The 19,379-nt window shown below is 46.2% G+C and overlaps 1 protein-coding gene across 1 annotated transcript; it reads left to right on the plus strand.

The window, feature by feature from the left end:
- On the plus strand, window positions 1-17,105 carry LOC135369736 (uncharacterized). Its single transcript, XM_064603253.1, has 11 exons — window positions 1-177; window positions 1,696-1,754; window positions 4,565-4,706; window positions 6,101-6,271; window positions 7,122-7,255; window positions 8,589-8,787; window positions 10,160-10,315; window positions 12,367-12,425; window positions 12,508-12,649; window positions 14,419-14,589; window positions 16,909-17,105. The coding sequence occupies exons 1-11, from the start codon at window positions 37-39 to the stop codon at window positions 17,044-17,046; spliced, it is 1,512 nt and encodes a 503-aa protein (XP_064459323.1). The 5' UTR covers window positions 1-36; the 3' UTR covers window positions 17,047-17,105.
- The last annotated feature ends 2,274 nt before the right edge of the window (window positions 17,106-19,379 follow it).

Genomic DNA, 19,379 nt, shown 5'->3' on the forward strand with positions numbered 1-19,379 from the left:
TCATATTCGTGCCGCATTTCTTCGCGAGTTGCAGACATGGCGGTCGACCTATACAACATCAACGGCAGCCCACCGTGCGGTGCAGTGCGGATGCTGGCCAAGATCCTGGGGTTGTCCGTCAACGTAAAAGATCTCGACCTGTTTGGCGGCGAGCACCGCAAGCCGGATTACGTCAAGGTATGGGGCCAACTTTTAAGAGTTCATGTGATGTAGCTGCAATAAGGAATGTTATCTGAAGAGATTCTGTGCTCTTCTTTGTCTCAACAGCTCTGCTACATTATCATCATCATCTTTGTTAGGACTAATGGGAGGAAAAGTCTATTTTCTCTCTCCTGGAAGTATTCGTCCTAGTATATAGCTACGACAGTACTGGTGTTTAAAACAACTATATGTTCAAAATGCACTGTCATTTCCACTGATATAGGAATGCTTTTGAGCACAATTTAGTTACATGGCACAGTGAAAGATTACAGCTAGCAGAGGTGGAATATAACAAGACCTAATCTCTTTCTCTCTCTTTCTGTGGCACCCTCCTCTGGCCCACGCGCCCTTCCAAATATTGCGGCAATAGCTAGCTATCGATCGTATCTTCACTAAATCGGCAAAGACCACAATATCTGAAGATGCTCTAGAGACACGCTGGCAGTTTGTGTTGACGGCGTGTAGATTGACAGCTCGTTACTCGTAAACAGTTGACATAGAACATTTATTATTTTTAATTTGCTATCGAAATTGCGGCGCCTATGCTCCCGTGGCATAGTGGTTAGGATAATTGCTTTCCACTCCGAGAGTGCGACGTGACGCGGGCTCGAATCCAGGCACCGGCTGTGCTGTCATAAGGTTTTTCCTGGGTTTTCCGGTAGAATTCCCCACATTTTGAGGTAACTCGTTAATGTAACTAATTTCCTTATTGTGGTAACTTAACTCGATACTTTTGCGCCGAGGTAACTTTCAGAGGAACTCGTTTCTTTTTCAGATAACTTTGCCAAAGTAACTTAAGTTCCTTTTTGACGGGTAACTTCTCAATCTATGGAATTTCCAGACGAATGTCTGCACTGCTGCCCCTGAAGTCGGCCCAGGACGTATACTAACCCCCTGTCTCCAACTCTTTCCTGCTGGCCTCTCTCCATCTGTCCGCGTCCGTACGCCGCTCATAGCCACAGTTGCTTCGCGGCGCTAACACAAATGTTTTTAAATTAAAAATTGCGGTAAAACGGCTTGGTGCGACGTCTGGTGGGAAGTTACCCGAAATTCGTCGAGCTACGGTGATCTATATGTTCCCGATTACAAATTTGCTTCCCCTGATGGTTATGTAGCTGACTCGTTGCCAACTTCTTACGTTTTTAGACCCAGTGTTGTACGCATCAATGTGGTGTTGCCTCCGTCCTTGAGGAGCAATGCGCTCACTTCGACAGTGTTGCCCGTAGTTTTCGACATTAATTTTCTGGAAGTCTATGAGCGCAATTGTGATGAAAGTTGTGATATAAGAGTATTGTGAGGGCTCATCCTATCGAGTAGATAGATTTTTTCTTCTTTTTTTTTTAGATTGCACCTCGACTGCTTTGCGGACCTATAACCCCACCTAACCCAACCCCATTTAAGAGAACCTAACCCAACCCAACTTAACGTAGCAATAAGCCCATATACTAGGGACATCTTCCGTGATGCATAAACGGGTTGTCCCTCCGATTTCAGTTGAATCCGTTCAGCAGAGTTCCTACCCTAGTCGACGATGGATTTGTCCTCTACGAAAGGTAAGCGGAAGGCAGTGACGTATTCAGTGACGCGACGTACACATTTGAGCTACATCAGCGACATTACTCAGCAGGCGACTGCAAGTCTCGGGGTGGATACGGGGATGAATTTATGCTAATGTTGCTGACGTGCTCTTTGACTACGCGAGGCATAACAAGCAGAGACATAAGGACGACATAACATGAGTTGTCTCCAGCACAAACGACCAAGCTGTTACCGAGAGACGTCTGCTGCTGTTAACCCAGTTGTGGTGCTCTCTCTCGATACACTGTTAGAAGAAAAGGTATAGAAGAGGTGCAACGAAGGTATAAACCAGGACTACACTACCATATTTATACCTCATCACCAACGTCTATACCCCGTTTAAACCATGTGGGAGGTATAAATCGCGGAGGCTATACCTTCCACGCCAGTTGAGGGTATAATAAGGTACTTCTCTCTTGCGTTTATACCTTCTGTATTTTGTATACCTTCAGATATGAACCTGTAGTACCACATTAATTTGTGGTGGAGACAGTATAACATATCATCTAAGCAGTAATTTAATTAGGAAACACAGTCAGCAATACAGTTGCATCGTAATTAATAAGGGGCATGGTTTATAGCAGCGTGATTTTTGTTCCTGAAATGACCAAATCTACGCGTCCTCACTCATATTGTTGCTCGCCGGGCGAATGTGCCCCACATTTTGCGAAGCCGCGACGTATTATCTGTTATATAGCCAGTATCTGTTCTCCACCAAATCCTCCCACGTCGCTTCTTGCGTGGCGAGTAATCTGCATGAGCTCTCCTCTACGTTTTACACCTGCACCCTGTGAATATGAGTTTGTGGGTACGTTTGTATGCGTGCGTGTCCAGGTATTTCCTTTCTCTCCTTCCTTCTCGGGGTAGTTGTTGTTATTAAAGCACTTGTCACTCAATATTATTTTGTTCTAATTTTGTTACGTGCTGGATCAGGAAAGTGCAACCCTTATATGGCACTGAAAAAAATCAAATATTCAAATTTTTCAAAATTACACCCGGGTTCGAAAATATACCTTCAAGGGGATATATGTTTATACCATGAGGTGCAAATAATATACCTTCAGGGAGGTATAAAGTTATTATACCTCGAAGGAGGTATATCGTTTATACCTCAAAAGGTATGCGCCCTGGGACAAGCCGTTTATACCTTATAAGGTATAAATTTTTCTAACACTGTAGTTATTGGGTCTCCCAGCCAATATAATAGTTACGCTAATTTTAGATAAGATTTAATTGAATTGAAATGAGAAAGGAGCTTTTATTGCAGGCTAGTTGACACATTGTATTGACCTTCTACTTCAACATTTTATCAGCTGCAGTCAACCGTTGATTGATTAATTGATTTTTCCTTTTCGTGACGACACCGCTGCCTTCCTTCACTAGAGGCGCCACTGTGCCGGCTCTTCGTGGGGATCCTCGTTTCGGTTTCGTTTCTGTCACTTGCAGTATAAAACTCTCATATTGGAATGAAAATGCGATTTACTTGGAACACATATACTGCCCGGGAACATCCCCACGACTCGGTTCGCTCAGTCTGCACTTGGAGGCGACTCTCAAACTTCTCGGCGCCATTATCAGCAGACTGTCCTTTTTTTTTTTTTTTTCTTTTTCAACTCACGTCATGGCTTGCGATGCCGTTCAAGTACTCAGACGGATATGCTTCGTCGGCCACGGTTCAAACTAAACCGGTTTCTTTGAAAATGAATAAAAAGAGCTTACAGGAAGTACGAACTCCGTCACGCCGCCGTCTGAAATAACCCCTTCGCGTCGCGTCAGCTGCCGTCTCACGAGTGTCCACGAAAGAGCGATCCTCATAGAATTCCCCCAGTTCATTCTGCCTCGATTTCCGTAAGATATGCACTCGCTTGCGATATAATGAGAATATGCAATAGGTTCCCGACAAACGTTGCCTTTGCCGAGGAAATGGTGGGCGCTGAATAGAAGTGTCGAGTTGGATATCTTCTGTTTTCTATTGAATATGCGTTATGTATAGTCACGAGCTTTGTATGCGCGGAGTGTCAATGACCGAAGGATACCCTTCATGAAAATCCATTAAACTTGAGAAATGTCTACGATTTGTCATAAGTCCATCTCCACACGGGTTAGTCGGGGGGGGGGGGATGTCAAGGCGAATATTCGAAGAGGTTAGTCGCAGCTAGCTTGCTACTCTGCATTTGTGCTCCCTCCTCGTCGCCACGCTTTTTCTTTTACTATCGAATCTAACTTAATCTGATAATTTAACTTCCGTGTGATCTGGAACCACCCATTCTGTCGAGAAAGAAAAATCTTAGTCGCACGGGGAAAAAAAATTATGAATTCGTTTTCCGTGCTCATAGGAACTAAACGTTCCCACTCCTGTATTTACATTATTTACTGTATTTATTGTACTGTTTATTTGCGTTCGACAGGAAAGGGATCTTCGTAACTATGACTGAACCACCATCACAGCACTGAGAATGTCAGGTTCCCAAAATGTCACAGGAAAAGTTTCGAAGACGAAATATTCGAATAAACATAAATATTTTGCCGGGTAAAGGGGGGGGGGGGGGGTTGCGTGCATCCGATAAGATAATCTGTATCAGGAAAGATAACCTGTGCAGCATGAGAGCATCCTTCGGGTAATAGCGTTTTGCGTGTGCGGTTCGTTTTTAACCTTAGGGGATTTTTTTTAAAACATATTTTTTTCTTCCTCCCCTCATTTGTAACTTCAGAGGTTCTATACTACTTTGCCAGCTCGAAATCACGAATTTTCTGACCTTCTAATCTCGACTATTTTTCTGTCCAGCAATGCGATCCTGTACTACCTGATAAACAAGTATCAACCAGACAGCGAGCTGTACCCGAAGTGTCCAAAGGCCCGCGCGAACGTCGACAAGATCTTGGCCGCCATCACTAGCACCATTCAGCCGCACTACTTTGCCTTTTTTGTAAGTCTTATGCCAATAATTGTTTAACACTGAAAACCTCAAAAAAAAAAAAAAAAACGACACATAGTAGTGGATGAGACGCAGTTAAACATAGAGACAAACCGAACACAAGCTTCACAGCGCCCAGTTGGATACTTCAATAGACCTCCCCTTGTTACGTAAACATTGCATGGGTGTCTCGATACTTGCGCCCTCTTTACAGAGTGAAGCCCATGGTGAAGTCGGTCTTTACAGGGCCGGATGCCGTAAAGAGGGCGCAAGTAGCACAAGTATCGAGGCACCCTCACACCGCAGCGGCTGAAGCGTCACAGTGGTGTGCGCCGGCCACCCTAGGAACTATTCACGTGTTCTGGCGTACATGACCACGTGTGTTATTTGCTGCCCCCCCCCCCCACACACACACACTCCTGACACACTGGCGGACATTAAGCGCATGCTCAGTCAAGTGCGCGCTGCCCATGATCATCCGAGATCGTGTTAGCTCAGTATAAGCACGGTCACCGTCAGGGAACCATTCCAGCGACTGGTCATCGAAGCCTTAGTACGGTTCCTTACGGATACGGGTTTCTCGTCTCAGTGCTTCCGTGATGCGTTGTGACTGGGGCACACATCCGTGGATCGCGCGCTCATAGCAAGGACGCGTGTAGTTTGTGGCTTCTGCCTGCCAGTAGTACACAAAAGCGGAGAAGCAGGTCCTCATAGCTGCAAGCAACCTATCTGCGGTACTCCCGTTTACATATTTTCCTCACTTCGTCGCAGCCTTTCTGTCGATTCGAGAACATTTTGACTGCGCTAAACTGGCTGCTTGAACGATAGCAAGGAACATGGCAACTGGAAGACCCAAGGCGTTGACTACGTATACTATATATCGTACATCAACCGCGTGTCCCAAGCGTCAGTATAGGCGTGGTACCATTCAATGCATAAATATTTCTTGGTAGCGCACACTGTACAGCTTCTAGTATATTGCAGTCCCCGTGTTATGAACGGTGATATCACGCAAAAGGGTTATCCGGAGCACTTGACTGTTGCCACGGAAACTCATCCATAGCCACGGTAGTGCCGAAGACTGGGAGGTGGTGTGTTCGAATCCTACCACCGGCTGTGTTGTCTGAGGATTTCCCTGGGCTTTCCGAAGACAAATGTCTGCACAGTGTCCCTGAAGTCTGCCCAGGATTCATACTAATCCCCCCGTCTCTCCACTCCTTTCTGCTGTCCTCTCTCCATCTGTCCACATCTGTACGCCGCTCATAGCCACAGTTGCTTCGCGGCGTTAACCCGGAATATATAAAATAAGAAAGAAACGCATCCATTCCATCTACAGCGTATATCCCGTAAGGGGTGTGTCGATCTGCAGATTCTGTAATCATTACGTTACGCGCTCCTGAACGCAGAGACCCCGTTTCTTCGACCTGAAGAAACCGACGGAAGAAGATATCGCTAAACTGGAAGACAACGTCCTCCGTGGGCTGGGACATCTCGCTGGCGACGGAAAGTACGCTGTGGGGAATTCCCTCACCCTGGCCGACATCTCCTTGGTAGCTCACCTGACACTCCCATTCGAGGTATAACTTTCATTTTTACACTCTTAAAAAAATCAACTTGACCGCATAGCACTCTCCTAGCCAACCATCACCCGCACCCTTAAAACAGAACTTCACCACATAGCACGCTGAAGGCCAACCATCGCACAGAACAACGACAACAATAAATGAAGGAGAAGATGAGCATCGCACAGAATGTTACCGTTATCACTCCTGATTTGTGGACAGCATGGGGCGGACGCCCTTTTGTAAGTGTAACAAAAAGGCGTACGTCTGTTTTCAGCAAATCAGGGGAATGCCGATGTCATTCGGGATGACATCGTTCTCGCCCCTGATTTGTTGAAAACTGCTGGGGGCATACGCCTTTTAGTAGCAATTATCTCCTGCATAAGTGGTACAAAAAAGACGTACGCCTCCCGTTTTCAAATCAGGGGCGAGAACCATGCCATTTCGGATGCTGGTTGCCTAGGAGTGTGCTATACGGTGAAGTTCTGTGTTTAGGTAGTTCCTCAGACGCTTTCAGACATATGTCGGCACAGTTCCCTTTGAAGTCGGCCCAGGATGCACATTCCCCAGGGCGTCAGTCGTGAGGTTGCCCACATCTGTGAGGCCGACAACGGCGAGCCATCGTTCTCGCCCCTGATTTGTTGAAAAGGGCCGGGGCGTACGCCTTTTTGTAGCAATTATGTCCTGCATAAGTGGTACAAAAAAGACATACGTCTCCCATTTTCGAATCAGGGACGAAAACCATATGTTATTCCGGATAGTGGTTAGGAACGTGCTATGCGGTGAAGTTCATCTTCAAGAGTGTGCTTTTTCGTCCGACGTTGCCCTGGTCCGTTTTTACTGATCCTATTGTTAAACTTCGCAGCTGAAATTTGCTGGTCCCGAGAAGTTTCCTAAGCTGGTGTCCTACTACAACACGATCAAGGAAGAACTGCCTGGCTTCGAAGAAATAAACCGTCCTGGATTCGAAGGACTCACAAGGCGCATCGCGCAGCTCGCGTGAACAAAGCACAGTGCATTTTGTCGTACAGCTGAATGTGCGTGTGCGAGAGAGAGAGAGTGATGGTGGGGGACCGAGGACAGCTGCGAGCTCTACGGTTCCTATATGTGGTCAACACATGAAGATATATTGAATTCTCAGAACACGTGCAATAAAGATTGTCCAGTTTTTGTGCTTGTTTTCCCGTTGGTTTTCTAGCTTCGACAGATATAGGCGCAGGGACCGAGAGGCGTTTTGAAACGTACTTTTCGTAATGAAGGACACTCTCAGAACAGAACTTCACCGCATAGCACGTTGTCCTCCAACCACTGCCGCGAATGATTGGGTTACCGCTTCTGATTTGAAGAGCACCAGGCTATAACGCCGCCACCGAGAGCGTCTGTCCTGTCGCCCGCAGCGCCACTACAGCCAGCAGAAGGGCGCTCAACTTCGCATCGCCATCCCGTGCCTCCCGCTGTGTCTCACCATGCTCCCCAACATAGCAATGACGTCATCCGCGGAACGCGACAGCGGCCCCTAGTGGTGAAGCGGCGCTCGTAGCGGCCCCTAGTGGTGTACCCTACACAATGGCTAATCCTTCTATTCATGGGAGATGATCCGTCTATTGGGGGTTGCATTGGAAACAACACCTGCAATTTGGATATATGAAAATTGCTATAAAAAGGCGTACGCCCCACCGTCTCTTTCTCGCTCTCTTCAAATCACAAGCGATAACACTATCATTCGTGGTTGTGGTTGGCGCACAACGTGCTATGCGGGTGAAGTTTCTGTTCTGAGAGTGAAGATGTTTTTCAGAAAGTCGAGCTGGATCCACCACTTCCTCGCCCGGGACTTTGATTCCGAGACCGTTTGCAATACACTCTTATAAATGAGCTTCACCGCATGGCACGCTCCTAGCCAACCATCATCTCGAATGATGTCGTTATCTGGCCTGATTTGTTGAAAACGGTAGGCGTACGCCCTTTTTGTGACACTTATGCTGTTCATAATTGCACAAAAAAGGCTCACGCCTCCCGTTTTCACAAAAAAGGGCAGATAACGGTATCATTAGAAATTATGGTTGGCTAGGAGCGTGCTATGCGGTGAAGTTCATTTCTAAGAGTGTAGGAGTTGGCTAACGTAGTGAAGCTTTTTGATTGCACGTTAACGCCGCGAAGCAACTGATGCTATGAGGGGCGTACAAACGTAACAAATCAGGGCAGATAACGATATCGTTCGAGATGATGGTTGGCTAGGAGCGTGCTATACGGTGAAGTTCATTCTCCTCGAAGCATACAGACCATGCTCCATAGGCTCCGCACTGGGTGTGTGTTCAACTCTCAACTATTCAAGATCGGCTCTAGGGGTGACGCCTGCTGTGGCCACTGTGAACAACCCGAAACAATCGAACACATCCTGTGAGACGGCCGAGCATACAATTCTGCGCCCGAAGAACATCTCCCTCGCTCCCACCTCGGGCACGCTTGCGGACATCCTCTACCCCGCTGGTTCTTCTGCCAAAGCAAGAAACCTCATTCTCTTTCTGCAGAAGGCAGGTCTTGCTCAATGACCCATCTAATACTTTGCTCTCCCCGACGAACTCGTGCACCCTCACCGCATCCCCATCCTTTATCCTCCTCTATCCTACATCCGTCCGTACGTCCTTTGTGTTTTGTGTTCTTTTTCTTTTTTGCTATAGTTGTGACGACGCCGACTTCTGTATGGCCAACAACGGCGAGCCTATCCTGCCATTACCCCCCCCCCCCTCATTTTCTACTGAAAGAAAAATTCACAGTGCTCCACGTGGTAGAGATTAAACCTAGACAGGGGTTTCTAGCATAGCACAGTGGCTTTCCTTTGGACATTATTGCTCATGTTCGGCTTGACAACGGTTGCATGAGTGTTATTAAAGCGATATTTTTTGGACCAACCACCATCAGCAGTCTTGCAGGCCCGTCCATGGCAAAGAGGGTGTCCTTGGGGAGAGCACACGGGACGAAAAGGTTGTGTAAAAAGGTAGAAAGGCAGGAGCAAGCAGAAGACTAGATACGCGCCATTTGTGCCACCCTTTCACTGCTTACAAACAGAAGGCACAACCGAAAGTTGTCTAGGGTTCCCAGCGTCAGCGGCCACATGTGCCACTAATTTGAGTTAAACCCTTTCACTACTTGTAAACAGTGAAAGGGTTTAACTGAAATGAGCGACACGGCGTGGCGCCACACATAGCCGCTGACGCTGGGAACCCTAGACAACTTCCGGTTGTGCGTTCTGTTTGTAAACATTGAAAGGGTGGTCTCTCCACGTGCATCAGTGTGTAGTGTTCAGCATTTAATATGCCACCGAAATCAGTGCGGGTGCCAGAAGATCAGGGTGCCGCGACGAGCAGGAACGAAAACAACGCGCTCGTCTGTGGGTGGTGCTGTGGAACCAAGTAGCACAAACCGGACCAGGCAGCCACTGGAAACGAATCGAGCTCAAGAAACCAGCGCATGGCCAAAAGATGCCCCCCCCCCCCCCCAGTATAGCTATCGCATATATATCATCGCATAACGCGTTTCGCACAATTCCAGAAGATGCAGCCAATCTCGAGCTCACGCTAAAACCGGCAAGAACTCCCCATTATGGACACGTGCCATTGTGAGAGAGATAGCATATCGTTTCCGGCGCACAGCAGTGCAAACAGTCTACGTCGTACGTCGCCCTGAACAATGCTCGCGCAGCTACAACTATATTGCTCTTTCGAAATCATCTCTCAACAGGTTTATGTGGAAGTAGTCGTGGCCATGGCAACTCCCCTTTCCTGGGAGAGAGGATAGCGAAACACCGGCCCATGTGACTGCGAGCGCCGGCAGTGGTGTGTCTTTGGCCGCTTGAAATTGAAGAGCGCCGGTTCTGAATCAAAAGTGATCCCTGATTCCCGGTAGGATAAGGACACAGATATGACGATCGATTTGTATAATACCAGCGGCAGTCCGCCTTGCCGTACAGTACGTATGGTGGCGAAAGTTCTCGGTGTTCCCCTGAACGTCAAAGACCTCGATCTGGTCGGACAAGCGAATCACAAGCCGGAGTTTGTGAAGGTGAGTAGAGGTTAGTGTACTATATGGTTCGTGCGCCAAAGTGTTGACGTTGGTCACATGATCAGAAAGGCGATGGTATCGTTAAATGAACGCAAATGGAAGTGAGGTGTAGGGTGTCCCAACATGGGATGCCAATTAAATGGGTTGCGACATGTCACCCCCCAGGTTATACCAGATAACCCTAAAAGACGGTTCTTCAGCACCGATGTGAACCTTAATAGACGATTTTTTAAAAGATGCTCACGCCACCAAGCGCGCGGCGCAAGGCAGCATGGGAACTTTGAGGGATACGGCTCTATCGTCTGCTACGGTTACGTTGTGTCTCGGCTGACAACGCTGATGCGCACACCGGAATGTTGTTGTTCTTCTTCTACCTCCCCCTCCTGGCCGTCTCGTAATGGCGCTCTAAGTTCCCATGAGCCCTTGCGTAGCACAGGTTGCGCTTGCTTCTCTAAGAATGTCTATTGAAAGTTTCACAGCGAAGAGGATAATAGAAGCGGAGAAAATGGGCACCGCGAATACGGAAAATCATGCGGCTCCGATGTCACAGCCTCGCCGCTGCCACGAGAAGTCATGTGCTTGTGGCTCCCAGTGGGAATGGACCAATGGACGCGGCTAGCTCTGTGACGTCTGCGCTTTCCTTGGAAGTGTGCTTGTTCGAGGGCTTGTATCTCGCTAAGTACGACACGTAGAACAATACTTATTTTTTTTGTTCTGCATTCTGGTGTGCGGTATACAACACGTCCGTGATGTAATGAACCACATCTATGAAACTGTCCCAACCCTTTTAAGTGAATGCTTTCCTTGTAACCGTTTTGTATCCTGTCTAAGATATAGTATACATAGTTAAATGCGAGACAACTATGTGATCATAATGCAACGCCATAGTTGTCGGTCAGTGGACTTTGCTCACCTAATACGTCTCACGAGAATTAAGGGACTGGGAAGAGGGATAAAATTCATGGTTTCATTCAGACGTATGTCGATACAGTTGTCTTGCGACATACAGCCACGAATGATTATCATTATTAGACGTCTGTTGTACCGAACATGGATCGGTTTCACGGCGACAACATACGTCTATTCGGATACCTTCGTCCAACAAAAGAATAGAACGAAGCCGATCCAACTTCAGATATTTTTTTTTCTTTTTTTCTTTTTTTCTATATGGGTATATCGCACTGCAGGTCAATCAGTTCCATTTGTAAGTCATGAAGAACGTCGTCCACAGCTGCGGAAAACGGCCACCGAAGAAGCTCCGTTTCAAAAGTCTCCTAAACTCGAAGAATCTTTGCTTGAGTTCACCGCGTTTTATCCGAAATTTTGGTAGGAATGTACCAGAAATATCAGTCAAGTAATTATCAGCCACGCAGGGGCAGGATTAGAGAGTCATCCGCGAAGACGATGAAAGTAGCACAAAAACAGTTCGACGTGCCCTGTGTGTCTCTGTGTTACTTTTGTCGTCTTCGCTGTTGGTATATATACCAACCGTCCTCGTTTGTCTCTTGTTTAGAGAGTCATCGGCAGTTACAGGTCAATGGCGAAAGCTTTCTTTGACTATATGACTATAACCAATATAAGATGAACTGCACGAGTACAGAGCCCCATACAACGCCACGACAGTTCATGAAGCTTGGGACAAATATTCTTTATTTTTTTAATTTTTGCTCGTGGGCCACTCGGGCCGCCACTTCGGCACCCCCGGTCTACGGTCAAGGAGCTCAAGTTGACGCCGAAACGCCTGGCGGTCACACGTACGTATACCAGTCACAGTCCTCGATGACATGGGGTATCGTAGTGTACTCAGCAAAATATTTAGCACTTATTAGCAAAAACGGAAGACTTCGGGCCCGGGCCGGGTGCGGGTCGTAGCAGTCGTGCCCGGGGCGGACGCGGGCCTGAAAATTAGGACCGTGCAGTGCTCTAGTGCTGGTTCCGTTTCGTAATGGAACACGGGTTGGACGCAGGTCTTACACATGCGGGTACGGGTCGAACCGCGTAGGACTCTACCCTATATACTTATCAACTTGCTTCCATCGCTTTCGTTTCAGCTGAACCCTTTCAAGAAGATCCCTACCCTTGTCGACGACGGATTTGCAGTATACGAGAGGTAACCGCGATATATCATCGGAGCAGAGTGACTCCACGTATATAAGCTAATGCCTTTGTCTTTTCGCTTTTTTTTTTTTCAGTAATGCTATACTGTACTACTTGATCAACAAGTATGCACCGGACACACCGCTTTACCCGAAGTGCCCAAAAGCCCGCGCCAAGGTGGATATCATTTTAGCGACGATTACGAGTAACATACAGCCACACTACTTCGACTTTTTTGTGAGTGAATAACTTTTGATTGATTGATTGATTATTTAAAAGAAAACTAATAACTTTCCTTTTTGCTCACCCATGGAAATACATTGCAAAATACGCGGACGAGAGAGAAGCACAGGACACGGTGCTTCTCTCCTTGTCCTTTGTCCTTGTCCCGCTTGTCCTTTTTGCTGCCCGCCCTAGGCGGCTTTACGGCTTGCTTCTGGTGTGTCATATTAAAAACTTAATACAGCACTTCATCGTACACACGGGGGCGCTGCATAACGAGGTCACTGCCTGGGAACAACCTTATCAGTAAATGGAAAGGGTGGTCACCTAGGAGCACCCCTACCACATTATTTAAGACACTTGAGTCGCTAACTATAGCTGTGGCTAGGAGTGGCTGCCCACGTGTCCCTCTCATGGTGGCGAAATATGATTGGCATACTTCTTGTTACGTCACGCCGTTGATGCGATCAGGCTATGTTCCTACTGGCCCTTCGCACCACGGAGCGACGTGGACCTCACTCGTTCTACGCGATCCCGGAATAAGCAGAAGTAATGGCGAATTCGGGTGGTCATTTCGTGGCGACACGACCTAGCACTCGGAAATTGCTAGGACGGCGCTCGAGCTGGATCACGTGACCGTTGCCAACCGAACATGAGTGTCAGGAATCTAGCGGTTTTAGTCACTTGGATGACGCTAGGGGCACCGGAGTCGCCCGTCTTCGGGTTCCGTCGTCTGCAAAACCACGTGAACTTCGACGTGCGGGCCAATGAGAGCGCTCGCCACCGTTGCAGTGCGGATGCGACCGGATATAGTTGGGCAACCCGCTGCTCGATCGCTTCGAGACCGGGCGAAAAAAAGGGACAGCTGGCAAAGTTCTGGCGCTCAGAACTTTGACCAAAATAAAGAAAAAAAATGGTGCTCCTTCACGAATTTTTTGCGGGCGATCTATCGAATGGATTTTTGTTCTGAAAACGGCTACGATATCAGGTGACCGAAACGAACAGATGTTCTCACTGGGACAACTTCGTACTTTTAGAATTAGAAAGTTAATTAATGAAAGTTCATTAAGGCATTGCTTTAGGACTTTGCTAATGCCCTCCTAAGGAGTGCCCTTCAGCATATCTTATGTTGCAATTGATTTCGTCTTGGAAAAAGTTATATGTATATATCATATATTTTTTAATATGTTCGCAATTAGCTGGGACATCCTGTATACAGGGTGTTTATTTTTATCATTTACAGATTTTTTTTACAAAAAAGCTTTGAGAACAGCATAAATGTCGTTTGTGCAGTTGAGTTATACGTGGCCAGGCGGGCATCCGCTCCAAATCACGTGGCCCTCTGACATGAAACGAGCGCCGTGCTCCCTGCATTCCAGGACGCCGCGGTTTCGATTTCGGGCTCATTTGCGCATCAAAATTCGGGGACGGATATTTTAACGCACGGTCGCGTTTCAGGATTTTTAAAGCGTGGAATGGCTTTCAACGAGGATAGTCTCTCATTCTGCTTTATCTCGCTTTTGCCCGAAACCTCCTAATTAAAGAGCTAATTAATAAATTTTAGTTAACCAATCATCTTGTAGTGGTACACCTTCTTCGAGAGGATGTCCGCCTTGCCCTATACTATAACTCAACTGCACAGACGACATTTATGCTGCTCTCATAGGTTTGTCCTATAAAAAATCTGTAAGATAAAAATAAATGCCCTGTATGAAATAATCCTTCACTGCTCCTTAGAAAAAAAAAACACTCAATACGTTATTCAGTGATGCATCTGTTTGCAGAGGCAACGTTTCTTCGAGCTAAGAAAGCCCACACCGGAAGAGTTGGTGGAACTGGAAGAAAATGTGCTACGTGGATTTGAGCATCTCGTGGGAGACGGAAAATACGCGGTCGGTGATTCGCTTACCGTGGCTGATGTTGCCCTGGTTGTCTACTTGTCCACGCCACTAGAGGTATATCATCTTTTTTTTATTCGTGTCTCCGCGATATTTATCTTACCTGCGGTACAAGATGGATGAGAAGAAGAAGAAAAAAAAGATGGAGAGGTAAAGCTGTGACGGTGCAAAAGTCTGCTCTAGAGCGCTTGTGTTCGAGTTCGAGTACGAGACATTAATGCATTCTTGAAACATTGTAGCCATCAAATCAAATATTCGACGTAGAGAAGGCGCTGAAGGACTGGTCAAGTCATCATAGACAACCCAGCACCAAAGGGAGCTAACAACCTATCCCTCTGGGTCTGAAAAGCGGCATCAGCCCACGAAAAGGAACAGCCGTTCTCATTGCTCCGAAGAGCTTCCATCATTAAAAACTTCATTTGGTCAAAATTAATTAGGCTAATGTCTGGAGCGGTTGCTTGATTTTTAAGAAAAAATCGTCCCGGGAACAGCGTCGCAAGGGATACTGTCCCGACGGCCATTTTATAGGCCGCGCCAGACACGACTCGCCTGAGGGTGGACCGCGTTATCGAGGGACTCTTCTCCAATAGTATACCAGAGGCACTAAACAAGCTTCGCTTCAGAGTATCGACACTGAGTTCCAAGAGCGAGCATGCGCCATCTTGTTTCCGCGCCACGGTATAGCCACGCGCACTTCACTTTAGGGCACGATGCCATCTATCGTGCGCGGATTAAATGTTCCTTTCTCTTGCAAGCAGCTCATCGAGGTTGACGGTTTTGAGCTGACCTTGGCATCCTCGGGACGCTCTGGTGGACATTACATGGATCGCTGCGCGAGCGTTCCTGGCATCTCGAATCCTTTGGAATCCTTTCTTTAAAAAGAGTATGAAAAGCAAGGGGGAAAATAATTCAGCTGAAAAGCACGACTAGTAGTAGTAGCTACTAGTAAAGTAGTTAGTGCTGAAAAGTGTTTTGAAGCAGAATACAGTATCTTTGTTTATCGAAAAACAAACTATAAATAATAGTTCACTTTCAGGAGAAAACATACCCATATACTTCTTCTGAAACGTAATTTATGTAACATGTTGTTCGTCAAATACAGCTATGAATTCTTTCCATAAAACTAAGAAACAATCAAAAGCAAAACCATGTTACTTTTAAACTTGTAATGTAAGAGTTCCTGCCTGAACTCAAGAAGAGTCTGCGTCGCCTCCTGAACTGAACAGCTAAACGTTCTGACGAAGAAGACGCCGTATACACTCTTAAAAATGAACTTCACCGCATAGCACGCTCCTAGCCAACCATCATCTCGAATTATATTGTTATCTGCCCTGATTTGTTGAAAACGGGAGGCGTACGCCTTATTTGTGACAATTATGAACACCATAAGTGTCACAAAAAAGGCGTACGCCTCCCGTTTTCAAGAAATCAGGGCAGATAACGATATCATTCGAGATAATGGTTGGCTAGGAGCGTGCTCGAGCTACTAGAGTTTGATGAGAACGGAGGTGCAGAGCAATTGTGCCGTGCATGTGTACTAAATCTTCACTTTTAATGCTTGTCTAGCGAAGCCTCATTTGCTGTGAAATAATTCTGTAACTTAGTTTATATATTTGTGCGTGGCGCATTGATCTGTCACGAAGGAGCCTGAGTGTATAGCGGAAGATTTCACTCCATAGAAAATATTTTCGCAGCAAGCTGTTTTGTCAGTGCATAATATACAAGGGAAAGGCAGTGGATTTTACGACTGTATGTGAATTAAGCGACGTAGGCACAAGAGTATATTTTAAATATCATTATCACTACCTGTGATTCATATTTAGGTGTCCAATAACACTACAAGGGATTGTTGTTGACGGACAACGTTAAGTAGTTATAGATGTAGTTAAAATACGTTGCAGTAGTTAAAGAAGTAATTTTAACTACTCCCTGAAAAGTAGTTGAACACTAGTTAAACTACTCCATCGTGAAGTAGTTAGTAGTTATAGTTAAACAACTGTAGAAGTAGTCAGTGGCCATCACTGGTAAAACTATTATTGTAATAGCTTGTTTACTGTAAGTAAGCACTGTTAATAAACTTTCCTTGAAAAAAAAATATTTTCCAGTATGTATAAAAGGGCCAGCGTCCACAAGCAAGTTTCCCTACTTGATTTTAGAAGAAAAAAAATTATGGGAACAGGCCCGTATCGCAACACACACGCACTATGTATTCAACATATCGTTTGACCTGTCAGAAAATGGAAGTGCGTATTTCTGAAATGCGATGTGCATGGGCAAGCATTGTGAGTTGTATTTACATTGAATGAGTGAGTATTGACGGTGTTACACTGAACTTTACGGATTTTAGGAATGTTCTTTGTTGCTTTGTTTTTTCAGCTGAAGTTTGCCAGCCCTGAAAAGTTCCCCAAGTTGGCAAGCTACTACAACAGAATCAAACAGGAACTGCCCGGCTACGAAGAAATCAACCGTCCTGGATTAGAACTCATGCTAAAGCGGATTGAGCAACTTGCATGAATGAATACAGCTGTTATCCCAAGCTGAAATATAAAAAAAATAAAAGTTGTCTTTCCTAATGTGTTTAGTAAGGGTGCTCACAGTCCGTGGCTGATCGAAAATTACAGCATCATGATGACTTGCGTTTTCCAGCACAGGGACAACCATGGCCATAATGCACTGATAGCGTCTAAATCTAGACTTTTTATTTTTTTAACTGAGGTTATCGGGTTAGAAAAGAAGAAAGCTGGAACTAAGCTATAGGCCATGCCGTTCACGTGTTCGTTGAAAACTTAATGGTCTTAAAATGGCCACATGTTTCAAATTGCATATTAGTCAACCACCAGCCCAGAGATCACACATTTCTGCCCATTATTGGTTTAAAAAATCAGACATGCCATTATGTTAATTGTCACAAAGAGGCGTGTACGCCCCCGAGTTTCCCATAAATTAGGAGTGATAACGGTATAATTCTGTGCAATGAGCAATGCGGCAGAGTATCTCACCTGGCGACGAAACTCCTCAATCATCATCATCATCATAAAAATAGAGCTGTTGCCGTTTTGGTTGGCCTTGGCCGTGCTATGTGGCGAGGTTCTGCTTTTAGAGTGCAGAGGAGAGGGAAAAATTTGGAGGAGCCACGTGACGAAGCGTCCGTCCACCCACGAGGCAGTAATAACAAGGCATTTGTAGTCTGATTAGGATGGCTGAGTGGTCCTGTTGGTACATACACTCTTAAAAATGAACTTCACCACATTGTACACCCCTAGGCAACCATCATCCCGAATGACAACGTTCGCTCCCCTGATTTGTTGAAAACGGGAGGCGGAGCCAATTTTGTGCCTGCACAAAAGAGGCTCCGCCTCCCGTTTTCAACAAACCAGGGGCGAGAACGTTGTCATTCAGGATGATGATTGGGTAGGAGCGTGCTATGTGGTGAAGTTCATTTCTAAAAGTGTAGCTATACGAAGAAACTGGAGGTGTAAGGACAACGGACAGAAACACGAGTACAGTTGATGGAACGTAGAAATAAGACAAAGGGCACAGTAAACGGCCCCTTAGCCCTTGATGCTACACTCTTAAAAATGAACTTCACCACATAGCACGCTCCTAGCCAACCACCATCCCGAATGACAACGTTCTCGCCCCTGATTTGTTGAAAACGGGAGGAGGAGCCTATTTTGTGCCGTGCATAATGGGAACAAAATAGGCTCCTCCTCCCGTTTTCAACAAATCAGGGGCGAGAACGTTGTCATTCGGGATGGTGGTTGGCTAGGAGCATGCTATGTGGTGAAGTTCATTTTTAAGAGTGTAGTCGATGTGCACTCTTAAAAATGAACTTCACCGTATGGAACGCTCCTAGCCAACCATCATCGCGAATGATATCGTTATCAGCTCTTATTTGTTGAAAACGGGAGGCGTACGCCTTTTTTGTGACAAATATGAACAGCATACGTGTCACAAAAAAGGCGTACGCTCCCCGTTATCAACAAATAAGGGCTGATAACGATATCATGAGATGATGGTTGGCTAGGAGCGTGCTATGCGGTGAAATTCATTTCTAAGAGTGTGGAGGTAAACCAAAGGTGGAACAAACACAGATAGAATGCAGGTTCAGGTCAAAAGATGAACGGAAATTTTTTTAGACATTCCTAATTTCGAAAAAAGGGGGCGAAAAATGTACAGTCAAACTCCTTTACAACGAAACTCAGGGCACAGCAAAAAACATTTGCAGTAAAGGTATTGTCGCTAAAAAGGATGTCTATTATTGGACCTATAGGGCTCCAGCGGGACCGCAAAAAAATTTGCTGTAGTGGTATTTTCGTTAAAAAGGTGTTCGCTGTAAAGGAGTTTACTGAACCCCCAACTGCGCTTAGTCAGGATGAACTGACGTACTTGGATAGTAAGTACGGTAAATGATGGAGATATGCAATGTGTTCTGTGTTGTTCCCTTGTGTGTTCATATGTTCCCCTCTGGTCACGTGACAAACCTCTGTAAGAGATGAGATGTGTATGACGACGGAAATATGTCGGTAAGCGGCAAAACGGCATGTAAACGAAGTCATATGACCTCAAAATGACGTTTTCTATGACGTGCGACCAGGACAAGATGGCAGTTTTGCCAAAAGCACCCGCTTGAGGATAGTTATAGCAATGGCGGGTCTGTGTCACCCCTGTGCCTGTATAGCAGGCGTCGTACCTCGGCCTGAACAATGCTCGCGCAGCCACAACTACAACTCTTGCGTAATCCTCGTTCAACAGGTCAATGCGGAAGTAATCATGCCCCTTCCCCCGTCAAAGCAACTTCGCTCTCCTGTGGGAGAGAAGATAGCGCAAAACCGGCCCTGTTCTTT

The sequence above is a fragment of the Ornithodoros turicata genome, chromosome 10 (genome assembly GCF_037126465.1).
Source record: "Ornithodoros turicata isolate Travis chromosome 10, ASM3712646v1, whole genome shotgun sequence".
NCBI classification, from domain to species: domain Eukaryota; kingdom Metazoa; phylum Arthropoda; class Arachnida; order Ixodida; family Argasidae; genus Ornithodoros; species Ornithodoros turicata.